Here is a 22,452-nt window from a genome sequence, read left to right as displayed (position 1 = left end):
AAAATAAGGTGTGAAAAACAAATGAGTCAGACAGTACCTGTCATGTCAGCCTTCAGGACTTCTGCCTGCCTGAAAAATGGAAAAAGAATATCAATTAGAAACAAACTAGGCCTACCCAACGTAAGTATCACTAAAAGTTAAGTAGAATCATATGGCAATAAGAATGCAAATTAAAAAGAAGAATGTATACCAGCTCTATTTGTGGCACTGCAAACAGTGACGCTGCTTTAACATCCAGAATAGTAAGATCTTAGCAAACTGATGTCACTGCTTAGACGTTTACAGGGTCATCATGAACTCTTCTACCAGATAGGGTTCACTTTCTTACTGTTACTCCCAAATCGGATACATTTAAAGATAACATTTAAGTGACATTTATTAAATTAAAATTTTTCTGTCAATGAGGCCAGAAAATTCTGTGTTTCTCAATTCACTAGCCACTATAACTATTTTAAATCTCCATCCTCCTCAAGCTGATTTCTGCCCTCTTCCTCAGTCTCAACTCTTTTCAGCAAAGGACAGTTCCATTCCTCAGGAAAACAACGCCCTTACTAAAGGCTTACTACATTCACAGAACCCTCTCCTTTCTTACTCTTGTTAAAACACTAGAGGAAGTGTATATCTTGTTTAAGACCAGTAATTCCACTTAGGTATGCTCTTTCTAGCCTTTGTAAAAACTTCTGATCCTTTAATTACCACCTCCCCTCTTTCAGTAATTTAAAAACTTCCCTCTCTATTGGATGCTTCTCACAGAGTATTTAAACACGCCCTACACTTTCACAGACTTTAAAATCTTCTATCTTATATTCTCATCTAACTGCTGCTTCTTTTCTCTCTTTCCAAATTCTTCAAGAATTGACTGTATTCAAGAAATGAACTCATGATCAACCTCCACCCTCATCTCTGGTTTTTCTTTCTAGAGTTTTGTACATTACTAAATGTATCATGGCTTCCCAGCTGTGAAAAGCAGACACCGGGAAGTCATCCATGACAACATTGTCTCAAATCCCTGATAATCCATCAATGCCAAAGAACTTTACCTACTAAATACATCTTGAACCTGTGATTCTCCCTTTAGTTCTTTTTCAGTCACTATCATTCAAGTTATAACCATCCATTGCCTGGACTATTGCAAAGCCACCAAACCTTTTTCTCCACTTCACTCCTGTCTCCTTTCATTCTGCTTGCTCTACTGCTATCAGAGGGATCTTTAAAACATGCAAATCTGACCTCATCAACTGCCCTCTTAAAACCTTTTAATGACATCCCACTGCTTTTAGGGTGAAAATCAAGATCTTTAGTAAAGTGGACTTCAAAGCCCTCTGCACTCTGAAGAGAGCCTCTGTACTCTACTTCTATCATCATTCTGTTCTCCCCTTGACCCTTTTGCTCCAGTCCCTGGACTTCTTTCTAGATTCTCCAATGTGTTTGGCTCCCTTCACACTCAAAGCCTTTGTAAAGAAGAGTCCCTTTGCTAGAAATACCTCCTCCCCACTTTGTCTACTTAATAACTCATCCTTTGTCTCAGCAGACATTACTTCCCAAGGAAGCTTTACTAAAACCTTACGTGTGTGTGTGTGTTAGTCGCTCAGTCGTGTCCGACTCTTTGTGACCTCATAGATTGTAGTCTGCCAGGCTCCTCTGTCCAAGGAATTCCCCAGGCAAGAATACTGGAGTGGGTTGTCATTCCCTTCTCCAGAGGATCTTACCAAACTAGGGATTGAACCCAGGCCTCCTGCATTGCAGGCAGATTCTTTATCACCTGAGCCACCAGGGAAGCCCTTGAACCCTACATACATGAAACATATTCTTGTTTTATATTCTCAAAGCACTTGTATTTTTTCTTCATAGTACATATCACAGATTTTAATGCTCACCATCACAACTCCTATGCCTACACAGTTGGCATTCAACAAATATTTTTTAAGTGAAGAAAGGAAAAAGGGTAAATTACAGTCATATAATACAAAACGGTAAGAATATAAAGTTAAGAGATCTCCATTTTTAAAAACAAAATCTGACATAAAAGTTAGAGAACAGAGACTCTAAAATTTTTACTGTAAATGTTTATTATTTAATATCAATTGTGAATTTTAGTTTCATCAAAATATAACATGAATCTTTTTTCTTAGCTTTAAAAATTTTTTTAATATTTTTTAAAAATTAAGCTTTCAAATATAACAGAAGCATAACAGGATGTTATAAAAACCACAAGCCATATGAGAACTATCACTATAAATGAACAATATCAAATACACAGCTATGAAGTGAACTGAAGTCGCTCAGTTGTGTCTGACTCTTGTGATTCATGGGATTCTCCAGGCAAGAATACTGGAGTGGGTTGCCATTTCCTTCTCCAGGGAATCTTCCCGACCCAGGGATAGAGCCCAGGTCTCCCGCATTGCAGGCAGATGCTTTAACCTCTGAGCCACCAGGGAATCCCAATACACAGCTATACTTAATCCTAAAAAATAACATCACATCAAATTCCATTATCCATTCAGCCTAGTTTTACTGTTTGCTTTGAGTGCTAAACTTTTGCCATTAAAAAAAACAAAAACCAACCAAAACTTCATAAAGTAGTTGATTTATGTCCTTAAAACCTAAGATCATATTTAGAAATGCCTCACCTCTTAACCTACCAGTGTCACAACCTCCTCTCCTGCCCTCACCCGAACCTAACTAGAGTACTAACTCACGAACTTTATACTTAGACAACCAGCCATACTTATGCATCTTCACTGGATTCAGTAACCTTTCATTCTGAGTAGCCAAGTTACTAAGGGTATATTTTACAATGTATCCATATCTTAGAGATCCAACCAGTCCATCCTAAAGGAGATCAGTCCTGGGTGTTCATTGGTAGGACTGATTTTTGAAGCTGAAACTCCAATACTTTGGCCACCTGATGAGAAGAGCTGACTCATTTGAAAAGACCCTGATGCTGGGAAAGATTGAGGGCAGAAGGAGAAGGGGACGACAGAGGATGAGGTTGGATGGCATCACCAACTCAATGGACATGGGTTTGGGTGGCCTCTGGGAGTTGGTGATAGACAGGGAGGCCTGGCGTGCTGTGGTTCATGGGGTCACAAAGAGTCGGACACGACTGAGCGACTAAACTGAACTGAATCCATATCTTACCTAAAAACACATACTCTAGTATAAACATGATACACTGAGAATCATGTATTTATAGATTGTTTTCTCACTCCAAACAAGATTTGCTCGTAAAGATAAACAAATACCATTTTGGTGATGCTAAAGCAGAGACATTCTTTGCCGACTAAGGTCCGTCTAGTCAAGGCTATGGTTTTTCCTGTGGTCATGTATGGATGTGAGAGTTGGACTGTGAAGAAGGCTGAGCGCCGAAGAATTGATGCCTTTGAACTGAGGTGTTGGAGAACTCTTGAGAGTCCCTTGGACTGCAAGGAGATCCAACCAATCCATTCTGAAGGAGATCAGCCCTGAGATTTCTTTGGAAGGAATGATGCTAAAGCTGGCCACCTCATACGAAGAGTTGACTCATTGGAAAAGACTCTGATGCTGGGAGGGATTGGGGGCAGGAGGAGAAGGGGACGACAGAGGATGAGATGGCTGGATGGCATTACTGACTCGATGGACGTGAGTCTGGGTGAACTCCGGGAGTTGGTGATGGACAGGGAGGCCTGGCGTGCTGCGATTCATAGGGTCGCAAAGAGTTGGACACGACTGAGCGACTGAACTGAACTGAAAATCTGCCTAAAGTGAAGTGAAGTGAAGTGAAGTCGCTCAGTCGTGTCCGACTCTTTGCGACCCCATGGACTGTAGCCTACCAGGCTCCCCCATTCATGGGATTTTCCAGGCAAGAGTACTGGAATGGGTTGCCATTTCCTTCTCCAGAGGATCTTCCCGACCCAGGGATCAAACCCGGGTCTCCTCGCATTGTAGCAGATGCTTTACCGTCTGAGCCATAAGGGAAGTCCCAAGATCTGCCTAATGAGGATACCAATTTCCAGTCAAATGAAGATCTGCCTAATAAGCATACCAATTTCCCGTCAAATGAAGATTGTATTGAGCATATAACAGGAACTATTTCCAAATAATCTGCTTCTCTGATAGGCCATCAGTAAGAGAAAAACTATAATTCTATTTTTATATACCATTTTTATATAACCTGTCCAAGAAATATAAAACTAAAAATCTAAACACAAACGAAACTGCAAAAATGTCATAAAAACTATCTGACATGAATGTTCAAGCATTTTGAAATTTCAAGAGTTTTGATGCCTCAAGAATGACTAGGGAAGAGATGCTCACCTCTGAGCACAGTTCTCTCCTAGGATCTGAAAGAGACACGCGTTAATGACTAAAATAACTCTGCTAAACTGAAATGGTAAAGAGAGTTAAACAGAAAATAAAACCGTGGGAGATAGCCACTATCATTCCCATCCCATAAACAAGGAAATTGAAACTGTGAAATGTGGAAATAGTCTGTCCATTATCACAAAGCAACTAGGTACAATTAAGTACAAACTTAGTTCTTTCTGACTCTGAAGTTCAAATTATTTTTATTTCCAGTTGGAATTAAAAATTCTGTGACATAAAAAGCTAACACAGACTTACCTAGGTTCAGTTTCGTGCTCTGTTGATTAAATCTTAACATTTAAGTCAACTAGTCTAAACTGAAGATCAGTTCACAAAAAAATAAAAAACTAACCAAAAAAAAGATCAGTTCATATTAGGAAATAAATACCTGAGATTTCTGCCAGAAAGACCACAAGAAGTAAAATTCATATTCTCATGCAGTGGTCAGACTGTGGGTAAGATTTCCTCCTTCACAATGGATCAATGTTTGTAAATACATTTTATTGGAACAGGCTTGCCTATTCATTTACGTATCATCTATGGCTGCTTTCTGCTACAAGAGCAGAGGTGAGTAGTTAAGATAAATACTACATGTCTCATCAAGCCTAAAACAGTTACTATCGGCCCCTTCAGAGAAAAGGTTTGGCTCTCCTGCTCCAGGGAGTGTGTATTTGATCAAAAACAAGAAGTCGATATGTATAAACCCCCAAACAAACAGTTTTCCCATATGAGGAGTCATCAATAATAGTCTCCTCAGAATAAAGATTTTTATTTGTTGACATCATAATGTCACAGAGAAGACTGTTTAAAAATAAGTTTTTTTAGATGGTGTACAATATATAAGAAATCAACAGATATGTGATCTTAAACCAACTGCTTTCACAAACATTAGCACAAAATTGTCTACTTATTTTACTTTTTTTATAAACAGAAAATACTACACCTCAACGACCTATTGGTTTTGTTAAAGATCAATATTATTAAAGATTAATACTACAATGCTTATATAAAGAGATACTAATTTTCAAAAGTTTCCTCTTGGCTTCTAGAAGGTGTGGCCACATGAATTCTTTTTTATTCTTACTTTAAGCTGAAGGAATTAATAAAAAGAATGAAGAATCCGAGAATTAAAATCATCATGCCTTAAGTAATAAAACAGCACTATTTAAAATATAAAGCTTTCAAAATACTAAACATATTGTCTGTTTGTAAATAATAAAAATTAAGCACTTCTGTCAAACAAGAAAAAAGAAAAAGCCATTTAAAGGCTAAACAAAATCTGAACCATTCAGTGATAACCAAATATGTTTAAAGCCAACCATCTGAAACAATATTCTTGGAGACCATGGGTGAGAATCAATATCTATAAATACATTTAACACATTCTAATGCGCTGCTGCTGCCGCTAAGTCACTTCAGTCGTGTCTGACTCTGTGCGACCTCATAGACGGCAGCCCACCAGGCTCTGTTGTCCCTAGATTCTCCAGGCAAGAACACTGGAGTGGGTTGCCATTTCCTTCTCCAATGCGTGAAAGCAGAAAGTGAAAGTGAAGTCGCTCAGTCGTGTCTGACTCTTCGCGACCCCATGGACTGAAGCCTACCAGGCTCCTCCATCCATGGGATTCTCCAGGCAAGAGTGCTGGAGTGGGGCGCCATTGCCTTCTCCTCTAATGCACTAGGTACACTAAAATAGCTAACACTGTATTTAGCACTTATTACTGCCACATTGTTCTAAAGTAAGGGTTTGCCATAAAGTAATCATTTAACCCTCACTATGTACTATTACTGTTCCCACTTTATAGCTGAAGAAACCTAAGGATATAGAGGTTAAGTAACATGCCCAAGGTCATCAAGTTAGCAAGTAGTAGAGGCAGCAATTCAACACACTGATTCCAGAGGCTAACTCCTAACCACTGCATCACAGTTCTTCTCTTATACAAGATTGTAAGGGGGGTAGGGGGTGGGGAAGGGGGGAAAGAAATGTTTGATAATAAAAGCCCAGAGAACTGGGGCTTTCAAAAATTAAACATTTTACAGCAATTTTTTTTTATAATGTCACTAGAGGAAAAAACTAGTTAATGGTAATTTTCTTTAACAAATAGCTTGATTATACATACCACTGATGCAACAATGCAAAGTAACGAATACAGAATAATCTCTCAAGATCACACATTATATTCATGGCTTAAAAATATACAAGATATTTCCAAGTTAGGGGCAAATACAGTGGAAGATTCCTTTCACCTGGACGAACCCCCTTCCATCTCTGAGAAGAACATAGGAATATATAAGCCAATGTCCTCTAAACTCACAGTTGAGGAGAGGTGAATTAGTCTCTTATTTTGGGAGGCAACACTAATTTTTTTTTTTTTTGAAATTCAATAAAAGCCATAGCACGTCTTATTTCAAGATAATTTACTTATTTCCATAAAGTACTAAGGAGTATTCAGGATACGAGTAGCCATCAGTTATGACCATAAACATAATAACCTGATGATAATTATTTGTGTTAAATAACAGGTCAGAGAGTAGACACTAGAAGGCAAGTATGTGCTTACAAACGCAGATGCACATACACACACACACATTCCTGAGACCTTTAAGGTCTCACGGACATTCCTGAGATCTTTAAGGTAACACCAAGTCTCCCGGTATTCAGTTCAGTTTAGTTGCTGAGTCGTGTCTGACTCTTTGCGACCCCATGAATTGCAGCACACCAGGCCTCCCTGTCCATTAGCAACTCCTGGAGTTCACTCAGACTAACGTCCATCGAGTTGGTGATGCCATCCAGCCATCTCATCCCTGTCGTCCTCTTCTCCTCCTGCCCCCAATCCCTCCCAGCATCAGGGTCTTTTCCAACGAGTCAGCTCTTCGCCTGAGCTGGCCCGAGTCCTGGAGCTTCAGCCTCAGCATCAGAAAAAAATAAATCGTGCTGCTCTACTGTTGGATCTCACATAGAAAAATAACACCTGAGGAAATGCTGTTCCTAAAGGAGCTTCTCAGTAAGAGATAATAACACTGCTAACTTGCTTTCTCTCTCTGTGGCACTTCACAGTCTGGCACAAGCTTTCAGATCTCCTGACACTCCACTGCTCTGTATTACAACATTCACTCAATAATCTGTACTATTTGAACATGTGTACCTAGTTTTATAAAGGCTCAATTCTGGTCTAGGAATCTCAAAGCATGAGAAGGAATTACTCTTCCAGGCAGAGAAAATATCACAAAAGAAAAACAAAGCTAAGCCAGTGAAGGAGGCAGACTGATGCATCAAATGCAGGGTAGGAAGCTACAGATGAGCCGGAGAATCACAGCAGACTGCAGACTGTGAGGCCGTGGATGACACGTTAAGGAGCTCAGGTTCTGTCTTTTAACTACTAGGAAATCTATGCTGGGTTTTAAGCAGGGATACAGCATTGTCAGAATTGCCTTTTTAAATGATTACAACAAGATGCATGGAAGATGGGTTTAAAAGGGCAAGACTGGAGGTAAGGAAGTGAAGGAAATGAATGGATGGAAATGAAGTGGAAGCATGAACGGATGGAAATGCCTAGATTCAAAAATATTTGGAAGTAAAATCAGCAGAAAATAAAGCAGAGGAAACCATCTAAAATCAATCCCAAATTCTTGCCTTGCACATCTGGGTATCTGACTAAGAGGTGGTGAGCAAGCAGACACTTAAGAAGAGATGAGTGTCAAGCACAGGGGAGACATCAAGACTACAGACACAGTGCTGGAGTGATCAGCACACAGATGGCAGCTAAAACCATGGGAGTAGCTGTAATTGCCCAGAAAGGCAGAAGGGTGGTGCGAGTTCCCTATCTTCATTCTTAACAGGCAGATAAAAGAATGAAGAACACCAAGAAGAAACTCACAGGCACAGGAGGGCAAAAGAAGAGGATAAACAGAAGGGTAGTCAACAACATCACAGGCAGTAGATAAGTACTCTAAGGACTGGAGGGCGTGTTGGATTTAGTGCAGTAAGGGAGAAAGAAACAATGTCAAACTGTAGGGAGAATGAGGAACAAATAAGAGGGAGAAGTTTCAGTCAACTCTTCAGACTCTGGGCTGTGAAGAGAAATAAAAGGGGGCCATGGGTAAAAAGTTTCTTTTTTTCCAATGGGAAAGACTTGAGCATGTTTAGAATGAAGAAAAAAAGCTAGCGGAAATGAATAGGTTGAAGATATAGGAAAGAACAAGAGTGATACAGCATGCTTCTGGAAAAGATGGAAAGACATGAGAATATGAAAAAGACAGGACGCAAGACTAGCTTTCAAAGAGGATGAAATTGAAGGAAAGTAGTATTAGAAAGAATTGTGCTAGGAAAATTTGGGAGTGGGGCAGGGTGGAAAGATGTCCAGAGAATTCACTGCTACACCACCTCAAGTTCGGAGATAACCAGTGTCTAAAATTAAGAGGGAGATTAACTGAGGAGAATGGTGAACCTATGGGATAATAACAAAATGAACAGGCAAAAGAGCTGAGAAAAAGTGATGAGTACAGTACAGATCACACACAACGAAAAAACGTGAAAAGACAGTGTTCAGGACTATATCCCCAGCACTCCGAATAATGCCTGGTATGTCACAGCTGTTCACTACAATTTTGTTGAATTAATGAACGGTAAAATGTGTATCATACTAAGGCAATTTTATGTAACACAAAACGATACAGAAGAAAAAAGACTTAGGTCTGAATCTGGGTTTATATTAATAGTGCTACCTTGGAGTTTTAAGAAACCTCATCTTCCTCATCTATAAAACAGGGATACAAGCTCCCTTTCAGAGTTGCTACCAGGAATAAACAAAACAGGTAAGTTTCATACAGGAACATAGGTGATAACTCCAAGTTGTTGTTGTTGAGTCACTAAGTCATGTCTGACTCTTTGGCCATGGACTGCAGCACGCCAGGCTTCCCTGTCCTTGCACTATTGCCTGGAGTTTGCTCAAATTCATGTCCACTGAGATAACTCCAAGAGAGAGGGTTAACCTGTGACATGAATACTTCAGTGACCACCAAATTACTTTTGAGTTACTGACACAGGATCCTTTCTGAAGCAACATACTAGGTTGAAGACGGCAACGTTCCAAGGTGGAGGTAAAAAATCCTGGGTCATCTATCACCACGTAATGCTAAGTAACAAGAGAACATGAATGTTGTAATGACCACATTCTAGTATGCACAGAAAATAAAAACAAGAGATTAATATGCAAAAATTGCAAACGACTTACATTATTGTATTTTTTGTTTCTCCTCAAACATTAGTTTTGATTATATAAAACTTAAAGAAATACAGTTTAAAGTTGGATCTGCAAACACACTTTTCTCCTCTCTAAACATTAGCTTTGATCATACAGCTTAGGCAGTTAAAAGCCTGAAACGACAGCACATGGAGCAAAGCATGAATTACAGAACGCCATCGAAGCTCATCTCCTAAGAAGTAAGCAGTGGCTTACATAATAGTACAGGTGACCATTTACTATTTGCCAGGTGCAGTTTATGTGCGACAATATACTATTAAACCTTTAATTCTCACAAGAAATCTACCAGGTAAGTAACAGTACTATTCCCATTTTTCTGATGAGGAAAAAGTTAAATAACCTGCCCCAAATCACACAACTGGGAAGTGGCAGTTTGGGTTCCACCCTGCAGTCTGGTTCCAGAGCTCATAAGCATTATACAACAAAGCAAGGCTTCTGGAATGGCCTGGCTCTAGGTGCCTCTGTCATGGTTTCAACTTGTAGGGACAATCAGTACTTCACATTTAAAAGTCTCATCTCTGACCCCAAGCACCTTCACACTATCATTTAAACTGATACAAGCTACTGTGAGAGGAGTTACCAGCTCACTGTGTGGTTGGAGAGGGCTTCTCTTGCACACCACCATATATCTATTTCTACAGGCATCTAGAAGGCCTGACTGTATGCAGGCTAACGTAACAGAAGCAAGAACTGAGGCGCCTTGTATTCAAATGAACTGCTATATACGTAATCCAAAACAGGAATTTTTATTCTAAAGGATAGTCCACCACAAGATAAATCCCCTTTGCTTGCCATAAACATTCAGAGACCATGTACACAAACATAAAATTTACATTTACGTTACTAAATGTGTAAAATTTTTCTTTGGACTGTAAGATATAAATGCTCATGACAAAGTAAAGTCACAAGGTTCTTATGAGGCTGCATAAGTTAAAACAAAAAAATCGTTAGTACTCCCTCCCCCATTCCGGCCAATATCAAATGCTTCCAAAAGCTTCTAATTCTTCTACTAGTGTTCACAGTATGTGAGTACTTTAACATATCTCTAAAAGGAATACAAACATGTAGAAATCCCTTGTAATTTTTATCCTACCTAATATTACTTGATTTCAGATGCTCCTCTGATTTCAAGTTTCCGGTCCTCATCTGGGACTTAAATGAAACGTTTTCTCCCACAATGACTATCTGCAAGAACATCCAATTTCTCATAAGGTAGAATGGATTAAGACATTCTAGATAGAGGAGAGGAGGAAAATATGAGTTAACCCACAATAACAGAGAACCCTCTTGAAGAAAGTTAAATTATTTTCTCTTTAAAATGATCAATGTCAAAGGCAAAAGGAAAGATATCATGGCTTTTTTCCTTTTTATATTTAGTTTCTGAGAGTACACATTTTAAAATTCTGTTTTGTATATATCTAAAATTCTAGTTTGGTATCCAACTGTTATTCTAATCTCCCTGCCTGAAAGCTGAGTGATCTCTAAAGGACAAACAGGTATCAGTTACCCAGAAAGGTTCTTGTGGTACCAAGGTTCAGGAGCAGATGGCTGGTCCAAACTGGACTACGTATGGAAGGAAAACCATGTAAAGCAATTAAACCACAATTATAGAAGGTACAAAAAAAGCTTACATTCTGAGACCAGCTAAAAGGTAGGTATTTAGATATTCAGTCACTCAATGAACAACGTATGCATGCTAAGTTGCTTTAGTCATGTCTGACTTTTTGCGACCCTATGGACTTGTGGCCCACCAAGCTCCTCTGTCCATGGGATTCTCCAGGCAAGAATATTGGTTGCCATGCCCTTCTTCAAGGGATCTTCCCAACCCAGGGATTGAACCTGCGTCTCTTAGGTCTCCTGCATTGGCAGATGGGTTCTTTACCACTAGCACCATCTATGAACCCCTAATGAATAATAATTTGGTTATTTCTCTGTACTAAACAGTGTTAAGGACTAGGTAGACAATGATGAAAAAAACATTATAGCTCCTACCAGATTTAAATTCTAATGTGGAGACAGCCCAACAGGAAAGAGGAAGCAGTAGAAGGTAGTGGTTAAAGGCATGGGTTTGGATATCACACTGTACTCAATGGCATGCTGGGAATAACTCAAGCCACTTGCACAATTTCTTTCAGACACCAATTTAACTTAAAGATTTGGGCAAAATAAATTGAGTAATTATTATTAAATACTGATAACTGCTTACATTTAAAATTATTATGTGGCAGATTCTATACTAAATGCTTTACACATTGATCTCACAGAATGGGGAAATAAAATGTCATAGTTAAGTATCATATTCAGACTGCCTGGGTTCAAACCTCACTCTGCTATTTACTAGCTGTGTAACTTTAGGAAAATTACTTCTCTATACCTTAATTTTATCAGCAGTAAGAAGGAGATAATAAAAGTACCCACTTCAGTGAGATGTTCTGAGGATTAAATGAGGTAACAGAAATAAAACCTCTAGGATTGTTCCTTGTTATATAAGCCCTCAAAAACTGTTATTATTGTCATTATTATCATTATAGGTATTATTAATCTTCCCAACAATCCTAAGATGTAATTGCTATTATTATCTTCATTTTAAAATTAGGAAATTGAAGCTAAGAATGCAATTAATTGATTCTAGAATAGAAAACAAAGTTATTCATAATTTTAAACAATAAAACATCAATTATTAAGAGAAATCTCAAACATGCAGGAGGCTATACAGACTCTGGCTCCATACTTCCAACACATATATTTAATCACCTGTTACTTTAGTTGTACTTTAGTGGAAAAGGCTAGGAGAAAATACCTCATGACAAAACCTAAGTTCACTGGTACAGCATGTTAAGTCTCATAGCTTCCAACTATATATGTTAGGACCCAATAAAACCAAATTACTTTTAGTTCCCTGGTATTTTGCCCCACTGCATCTTGATTCATGCTTTCACTCAACCTGAAATGCCTTTCCCCTTCCTTCTTTGTCTGGTTAACCCCTTTTTGTATTTTAAGACTCAGCAACTCGTGTAAGAGGGACTTGGCTTGGCCAAGCATTCCCAGTGAATCTTAATGCCCACTTCTATAACAGCACTCACAGCACTATGATGAAGTTATTCATTCACACATTTCCTGCACTAGAGATTATTTATTCTATTAGATGATGTAGGCCAGGAACGTGGTTTTCAACACTATTGGATTCAACACTTTAAAAAAAAAGACATTCTTTGCAACAATGCTTTTATCTTCCTGAAATAAAATACAAGATGATATAAACTATTTATTTAACACATTAAAATGAATAACTAAATGCCTTCTACAAGGAAAAATAGAAATTTTTAATAATACCAGTATCACAATAAACAAATGGTCAGGTAAGACTATTCTTTAAGAAATAATGAAGTTATCAATGCTTGTACATAACATGTGGCTTGTGGTATCTCAGTCTCCCAAACCAGAGACTGAAGCCAGGTCGATGGCAGTGAAAGTGCGAAGTCTTAATCACTGGACCACTAGGACTTCCTATATATACTTTTAAGAGAAGGTTAACAGAATTCCAAAGACAGGGAAATGAAAGTAAAAATCTGAGTAGACATTAGAATTAAAATGAGTTTCAATGTAAGTAACAGCCAATCAAATTTACTGGAAATGCAAAGAGAAAAATAACCTGACATGGGGACAGCATGACAAGACAAAGTATAAAGAGCTGACCTGAAGAAAATAAGGGTGTGACTATATCCCTTAATAGGTAAGCAGGAAACTAATATAATGTTGGAAAAAGAAACAGTAACAGTTCTTTATGTAAAACACCATATAAATTTAGGTTAGGGAAAAGTAAAGTACAACTTCCCAATCTGGAATATAACATGGGATATGGACAACTTAATTAACCCAGCCAGCAACAGTATTAAGATACTGTCTGATTTAACTGAATAAAATAATCTGTACATTATTATGGTATATCTAGAAATTTCTACTTCTGTGGTGTCCGAAATTTAAGAGATATATAAAAAAGTCAAATCTGACTTTTCCACCCAAGAACCATTATTTAACCTGTATTTCCAGACATCAGTTTATCTAGTCAGGTTCCTTTTTTCTTTATTATTTACCTATTTGTCTAAAGAAAGGGGTGATGCATTATAATCAAATAATCTAACAAATCTGATACAAATCATAGAGGGCCTACAGCAGACATGAATCATACCCCTCCTGGCATCTGCACCATTGTGAACTCTCTTCACACAGTGACCTTGGGGTTGGCCATGTGACTTACTCTGGCCAATACTTCAGAAGTGAGACACAAACGAAAGCTTGACAAGCCCCTGTGCATCTGGGCTTGCCCTTCTGTAACGCCTTCACAATGTTACGAAGCAGAGGAGACAGACGACTTGGAAAGAGGAGACCCCATTTTCCCAGCTATCACAGGCATCCCAGTTGACAGTTCTGCCATTTGAGTGAGGCCATCTTGGACTATTCAGGACACTGAGCCACTGGATGACCAGTCATCCAACTTCACCTAGATAGTCTGAGAGAGGGGACACCTTTGGACATTCTGAGCAAAGAACCTCCATGACCTAACCTCGATTTTAACATGTTCCACTGAGCCACTATGTCAAGAATTTACTGGCTTGAACCAGTAGGCAGCAATGGAGAGAATAAAATGTGACTGGACTTTGACCAACAGGGTTTGCTGAGTGAAATTTTAAACAGAGAGAGAGAGGCAGGAATCAAAAATGATTCATGAGGATTTGTCATTTACTAGCTAAAGATAAAAACAGGGTAAAGAGTTCATTTTGGACAATGCTTGGCACATGGTGTTATATAAACCACCTGCTATTGTTTTTTACGATGATGATAACTTTAAGACATTATACATCCATGTGAATGTATACTAGCAGTTATTAAAGAATCTGACATTTAAAGGAAAGATATGTAACCACAGAAATCCATCTTGGGAGTCATCAGCACAAGGCAAGAAATGACAAGGGAATAATAAAAAAACAATTAATGACCACAGAGAAAGGAGGGAAACTTGCTGAAGTTCTGTGGTGTAGTGGAAGCCAAATGAAGAAAGAGCTTCAAGAAAACAAGGGAGAATCAGTAAGTGCTGCTCAAGCAGCAAGTAAAATGAGGCCTGACAACTGACTACTGGATTCAGTATGTGGAAGTCACTGCCGATCTCGTTAGGAACCATGTGGGCAGTGAAGTGGGAGCGTCAGCCCATGGACTGACATTAATGGAAAATAGGAGGAAAGGAACAGAGACTAAAATTGAGTTTAGATGCCTTTTTCTAGGCAGGAGAGGCAACAGAGTGAGGGTCACAAGTTTTTAAGATGGAATATATGTTCTTTTATGGGATGGAATAGGACAAATAACAAGAGGAGGAGTCAATGGAGAAAAAAAAAAAAAAACGGCTGAAAACAAAGTCTCAGCAATGCCACAGGGGGTTATACGAGTTTGTTTAAATATAATCCAAAAAAAAAAAAGGCAAAAAGACCCCTGAATGAAAGAATAAAACTTGAAGTGAATTATATACAGAAAGACAACTAATAATCAGTGACTAGGGTAAATGGCAAGTGGATTACATGAAGTCAAAGTGAAGTCGCTAAGTCATGCCCGACTCTTAGCGACCCCACGGACCGCAGCCTACCAGGCTCCTCTGTCCATGGGGTTTTCCAGGCAAGAGTACTGGAGTGGGTTGTCATTGCCTTCTCTGGAGGGGCCTCTAGGAGGCCTGAGTAACTTCAGGACAGGGACTGGATTACATAAATCATTCTCAATTTAACTTTCATAGCAACCTGAAGTAACTACTATTTTCTCAGTTTTACAAAGAAACAAAGACTCAGAGATTTTAGGAAACTTCCCCAAGATCACAAAGGTAGTAAATACTAGGACTGAAGTTCAAATCCAAGTGTATCAGAATTCCAGAACCTTGCTGTTGCTATTCAGTCGCTAAGTCGTGTCCAACTCTTTGTGACCCCGTGGACTGCAGCATGCCAGTCTCCTCTGTCCTCCACAGAGTTTGCTCAAATTCATATCCATTTGAGTTGGTGATGCTATCTAACCATTTCATCTTTTGCTTTCAATATTTCCCAGTATCAGGGTCTTTTCCAAAGAGTCAGCTCTTCACATCAGGTGGCCAAAGTATTGGAGCTTCAGCTTGAGTCCTTCCAATGAATATCCAAGGTTGACTTACTTTAGGATTCAGTTCAGTTCATTGCTCAGTCATGTCCAACTCTTTGAGACCCCATGGACTGCGGCACGCCAGGCTTTCCTGTCCATCACCAATTCCCAGAGCTTGCTGAAACTCATGTTCATCAAGTCACTGATGCCATCCAACCATCTCATCCTCTGTCATCCCCTTCTCCTTCTTCCTTCAATCTTTTCCAGCATCAGGGTCTTTTCTAATGAGTCCATTCTTCACAGCAGGTGGCCAAAGTATTGGAGTTTCAGCTTCAGCATCAGTCCTTCCAATGAATATTCAGGACTGATTTCCTTTAGGATGGACTGGTTTGACCTCCTTGCAGTCCAAGGGGCTCTCAAAAGGTCTTCTCCAACACCACAGTTCAAAAGCATCAGTTCTTTAGCACACAGCTTTCTTTATAGTTCACCTCTCACATCCATATATAACTACTGGAAAAACCATAGCTTTGACTAGATGGATCTCTGTCAGCAAAGTAACATCTCTGCTTTCTAATATGCTGTCTAGGTTGGTCATAGCTTTTCTTCCAAGGAGCAAGCATATTTTAATTTCATGGCTGCAGTCACCATCTGCAGTGATTTTGGAGCCCCTTAAAATAAAGTTTGCCACTGTTCCCACTGTTTCCCCATCTATTTGCCATGAAATGATGGGACCAGATGCCAAGTTTTTTGAATGTTGAATTTTAAGCCAACTTTTTCACTCTCCTCTTTCACTTTCATCAAGAGACTTGCTGCCATAAGGGTGGTGTAATCTGCGTATCTGAGGTTATTGATATTTCTTCCAGCAAATGTGATTCCAGCTTGTGCTTCATCCAGCCCGGCATTTTGCATGATGTATTCTGCAAGCAAGTTAAATAAGTAGGGTGACAATATACAGCCTTGAGATACTCCTTTCCTGATTTGGAACCAGTCTGTTGTTCATGTCTGGTTCTAACTGTTGCTTCTAGACCTGCATACAGATTTTTTAGGAGGCAGGTAAGGTGGTCTGGTATTCCCATCTCTTGAAGAACTTTCCACAGTCTGTTGCGATCCACACAGTCAAAGGCTTTGGCATAGTCAATAAAGCAGTAGTAGATATTTTTCTGGAACTCATCTTGCTTTTTTTGATGATCCAATGGATGTTGGCAAAATGCTTTAGGATTTACTTGTTTAACCTCCTTGCAGTTCAAGGAACTCTTAAGCACTAGAGTCTTCTCCAGCACCACACTCTGAAAGCATCAATTCTTCAGCATTCAGACTTCTTTATGGTTCAACTCTCACATCCATGTATGACTACTGGAAAAACCATAGCTTTGACTATACATACCTTTGTTGGCAAAGCTTTTTAATACACCGTCTAGGTTTGACACAGGTTTCCTTCCTAGGAACAAGCATCTTTTAATTTCATGGCTTCAGTAACTGCCCACAGTGGTTTTGGAGCCCAAGAAAATAAAATCTGTCACTGCTTCCACATTTTGCCCTTCTATTTGCCATGAAGTGATGAGACCAGATGCCATGACCTTAGTCTTTTTTAATGTTAAGTTTCAAGCCAGTTTTTTCCCTCTCCTCTTTCACCCTCATCAGGAGGCTCTTTAGTTCCTCTTTCTGCCATTAAGAGTGGTATCATCTGCCTATCTGATAACCTAAACTTCACTTATTCATCATTCCATAATACAATACAGACCTCAATTTTCAAAAATTCACATATTCAGAGTTACATTGTGAATATATTATTGCTTATGATTTTATTCAGAGTTTGCCTTTTCAAAAGCTGTAATTTTTAAAGCTTCTACTATTCAACATAGACCATTTAAAAAAAGTGAGAAAGCAAGCTAATGTGTATGTGTATACATAAACACATACAAAGGCTTTACACTCAAAACATATTAAAGAGAACTCAGTAATAAGACTGGAGAAGGAAATGGCAACCCACTCCAGTGTTCTTGCCTGGAGAATCCCAGGGACGGGGGAGCCTGCTGGGCTGCGGTCTATGGGATCGCACAGAGTCGGACACAACTGAAGTGACTTAGCACCAGCAGCAGCAGCAGCAGTAATAAGACAATCCAATTTGAAAAATGGGCTAATGATTTAGATACTACAAAAGAAGATACGCAAATGGCCAATAATCACATGAAAAGGTGCTCAAAATATTCAGTCATCTGAAAATGCAAGTCTACAAGATACCAATGCATGTGCATTAGAATGGTGAATATCAAAGAGATTATCAATACCAAATATTGAAGGAAAGGATATGGAATAATTAGAACCCTTATAATACTACTGCTGGTGCTGCTAAGTCGCTTCAGTCGTGTCCAACTCTGTGTGACCCCATAGGTGGCAGCCCACCAGGCTCTGCCATCCCTGGGATTCCCCAGGCAAGAACACTGGAGTGGGTTATAACACTGCTACGAAAGAATGTTATAATCGTGTTGGGAAACAGTTTGGTAATTTTCATAAAGTGGTACATGTACTTACTATATGACCTAGCAATTTCACTCCTAGGTGTTTACCAAAAGAAGTGAAAACATGTCCATGAAAAGACTTTTATATTACATTCCTAAAGCTTCATTCACAGTAGCAGAAAAGTAGACACAAGCCAAAGGCTCATTAAAAGGTGAATGGATAAACTGTGGCAGTCATATGATGAAATAGTTGTTGTTCAGCCACTCAGTCACGTCTGCCTCTTTGCAACCCCATTGACTATAGCACATCAGGCTTCTCTATCCATCACCATCTCTGGGAGCTTGCTCAAACTCAAGTCCATTGAGTCAGTGGTGCCATCCAACCATCTCATCTCTGTCTTCCCCTTTTCCTCCTGCCTTCAATCTTTCCCAGCATCAGGGTCTTTTCAAATGAGTCAGTTCTTCACAGCAAGTGGCCCAAGTATTGGAGTTTCAGCTTCAGCATCAGTCCCTTCAATGAATATTCAGGACTGACTTCCTTTAGGAAGGACTGGTTAGACCTCCTTCCTGTCCAAGGGACTCTCACGAATCCTCTCCAACACCACAGTTCAAAAGCATCAGTTCTTCAACGCTCAGCTTTCCTTATGGTCCAACTCTCACATCCATACATGACTACTGGAGAAACCACAGCTTTGACTAGATGGACCTTTGTCGGCAAAGTAATGCCTCTGCTTTTTAACATGCTGTCTAGGTTGCTCACAGATTTTCTTCCAAGGAGCAAGCATAGGCTGCAGTCACCATCTGCAGTGATTTTGGAGGCCCCAAAATAAAGTTTGTCACTGTTTTCACTGTTTCCCCATCTATTTGCCATGAAGTGTGCCATGACCTTAGTTTTTTAAGCCAGCTTTTTCACACTCTTCTTTCACCTTCACCAAGAGGCTTTTTTAGTTCCTCTTTGCTTTCTGCTGTAAGGGTGGTATCATCTGCATATCTGAGGTTATTGATATTTCTCCCAGCAATCTTGATTCCAGCTTGTGCTTCTCAACAATAAATAGGAACAAACTATTGATTCATGCAACAAAGAGGATTATTCTCAAAAATATTACGTCAAAAGAATTTGGACACAAGAGTATGTACTGTTACTATTTCATTTATGAAGTTCTGGAACAAGCGAAAGTAATCTTTTGTGATAAAGGTTAAAATAATGATTGCCTGAGACACAGAGAAACAAGTAGGGGTAGGGGTAGGACTGACTACAAAGGGGCCTGGGTGAACTTATTTTAGGATTTGGAAATGTTCCATACCTTAGCTAGGGCAGTGGTTAGAGGTATATGTTCATCAAAATTCATGACTGTGTACTTGAAATGAGTGTATTATCATTATATATAATGAGTACCTCAATTAATGTGATTTAAAACAGTATACACATGATCATAATCTGATTAAATTCATTACCTGTATATGCATAAAATGCATATCATATATTCATAAAAAAAGATTGGACAGTGTGAACAGTGCTGGTGGCAATTTAATATTACAGGTTTTTATTGTAACATTTTAATTTTACTCAATGTATAATACCTTTACAACAATAAATGACTACTAAATATATCAATGTCCTAATAAGCCAATTATTAAATATTTTAAGGTTAGAATGCTTTCTGCATAGAAAGCTTTCACTAGTCAGACTAAAATAATTTCTAATAAATAAATATCCTTTCCCATTAAGTTTAAAAGTACTTCATTTCTTCCAATCTAAATTTCCTTTGATCCTGCTATTCCCCTCAAGCATCCACCCTAATCCTTGCCTCTAAACTTTGTTAAAAGACAGTATGTAAGTATTGAGTTCACTTTCCCATTATCCCATCACTTTTAAACTTTCAATTAGGTGTCCATCTGTACCACCGTAACAAATTTCTCATAAGAGTTAACAATGACTTTGCCCGATCTAAGGGCCTTTTCTCAGTCCTCGTGTTTCCTGAACTCTGCAGTATTTCTCAATACTATATTGTATCAGCATTCTTTCAAACTTTAGCCCACATCAAAATCACTAAGAGATTCATAAAATAATTGCTGGACCTTATGCTCAAAATTTCTGATTCAGTGAGTCTGAGACAGGACACAAGAATTTGTATTTCTAATAAGTTCCTAGGTAATGATGAGTGCTCCTAATCTGGAGACCAATGATGAGTGCTCCTAATCTGGAGACCACTTTTTGAGAACTACTCTATTAGCGTAAGCCTTCATTAAAGCTTTCTGCACACTTAGCTGACCATTCTTCACAGTTTCCTGATCCTTCCTACCTTTTGGATAGATCATTTCTTGCCTCTTTCTGCTTCCACCCATCTAGATAAACAAAATCATTAAGAATGAAAGTTAAGCTTTATTATCACTTGGCACCTATTCCCTAAGTGTCTAACCCTAATACCCTTATACTTCTATAATTCCTTCCCATATCTAACATCACACACAATGAAAAGCTAAAAGCACTCTCATTACTTTTATTCAACCCAGTACTGAAAGTCCCAGCTGCAGCAATCAGACAAGAAAAAGAAATGAAAGGAACCCAAACTGGAAAGGAAGAAGTAAAACTGTGCAGGTAACATGCATGATATTATACATAAAAAACATTAAGGAAACCACCAAAAAAAACCACTAGAGCCCATCAATGAATTCCATAAAGTTGCAGGACACAAAATTAATATACAAAAATCTGTTGCACTTCTAGACACTAACAATGAATTATAAGAAAGTGAAATTAAGGAAAAAATTTCATTTACAATTGCATCAAGAGAATAAAATACCTAGGAATAAGCCTACCCAAGAAGGAAAAGGACTTGTACTTGGAAAACTGAAAAACTAAAGAAACTGAAGACGACATAAACAGATGGAAAGAATTAGTATTGTTAAAATGACCACACAATTCAAGGCAAGCTACAGATATAATGCAATCCCTATCAAAATACCAATGGCATTTTTCACAAGACTAGAACAAATCACTTAAAAATTTGTACAGAAACATGTAATACCCTGAAAAGCCAAAGCAATCTTGAGAAAGAACAGAGCTGGAGGTATCATGCACCCTGACTTCAACTATATGACAAAGCCACAGTAATCAAAACAGTATGGAATTGGCATAAAAAGAGTCACACAGGTCAATGGAACAGAATAGAGAGCCCAATAACAAGCTCACACACTTACGGTCAATTAACCAACAAGAAAAATTGGACAGCTGGAAAAGTTGTGCTGGAAAAATTGGACAGCTACATGTAGAAGAATAAAAGTAGAACATTTCCTCATGCCACACACAAAAATAAACTCAAAATGGACTAAAGACCTAAATGTTAAGACTGGAAATCAGAAAATGCTTAGAAGAAAACATAGGCAGAACACTTTGACACAAATTATGGCAATATTTTGTTAGATGTGCCTCCTAAGGTAAAGGAAACAAAAATAAGTAAAATGGAATCTAATTAAATTTAACACATTACTGACCAGAGACAGAATACATTTTTTGTTACCCAAATATCACTTATTGGAGTGTTTCAATATTCACCAGCTACAGGCGTTAGCTTCTGCAAAAATCCCCTGGTCAACAATGTGTTAAAAGCTTTTGCACAGCAAGGGAAACCATCAACAAAATGAAAAGGCAACAGACAAATTGGGAGAAAATATTTGCAAATGATGTGACTCACAAGAAGTTAATTTTCAAAATATACAAACAGCTCATACAACTCAATATCAAAAACAAAAACAAAAACCTAAAAAACGGACATAAAACTTGAATAGACATTTTTGCAAAGAAGAGATATGGCTAGCCAACAGTCACATGAAAAAAGGCTCGAACAACACTGCTAATCATCAAAGAAATGCAAATCAAAACCACAATGAGAAATCACCTAATATCTGTCAGAATGGCTCTCATTAGAAAGACCTCAAATAATAAAGGCTGGTGAGGATGTGGGAATTTATATCCCCATTTCTGGTGGGAATGTAAACTGGTACAGCCACTGTGGAAAACAACGCGGAAGTTCTTCAAAAAGTTAAAAATAGAGCTACCACAGGATCCAGCAATCCCACTCCTGGGTAAATTTCCCAACAGAGCAAAAACTCTAGTTTGAAAAGATAAATACATTACTTTGCCGACTAAGGTCCGTCTAGTCAAGGCCATGGTTTTTCCTGTGGTCATGTATGGATGTGAGAGTTGGACTGTGAAGAAGGCTGAGTGCCGACGAATTGATGCTTTGGAACTGTGGTGTTGGAGAAGACTCTTGAGAGTC

The 22,452-nt window shown here is 38.6% G+C and overlaps 1 protein-coding gene across 1 annotated transcript in view; it reads right to left on the bottom strand.

Moving 5' to 3' along the window:
* SMG7 (SMG7 nonsense mediated mRNA decay factor) overlaps window positions 1–10,814 on the bottom strand; it is a 53,373-nt gene extending 42,559 nt beyond the window's left edge. Inside the window, 2 exon segments of the mRNA XM_068986100.1 lie at window positions 38–69; window positions 10,699–10,814. Of these exon segments, the coding sequence (XP_068842201.1) occupies window positions 38–69; window positions 10,699–10,814 (148 nt within the window).
* Between the last annotated feature and the right edge of the window lie 11,638 nt (window positions 10,815–22,452).

The sequence above is a fragment of the Capricornis sumatraensis genome, chromosome 14 (assembly GCF_032405125.1).
Source record: "Capricornis sumatraensis isolate serow.1 chromosome 14, serow.2, whole genome shotgun sequence".
In the NCBI taxonomy this organism is placed as follows: Eukaryota; Metazoa; Chordata; class Mammalia; order Artiodactyla; family Bovidae; genus Capricornis; species Capricornis sumatraensis.
Note: the sequence above shows the minus strand (reverse complement) of the source record. Positions and strands in the feature narration are given on the sequence as shown.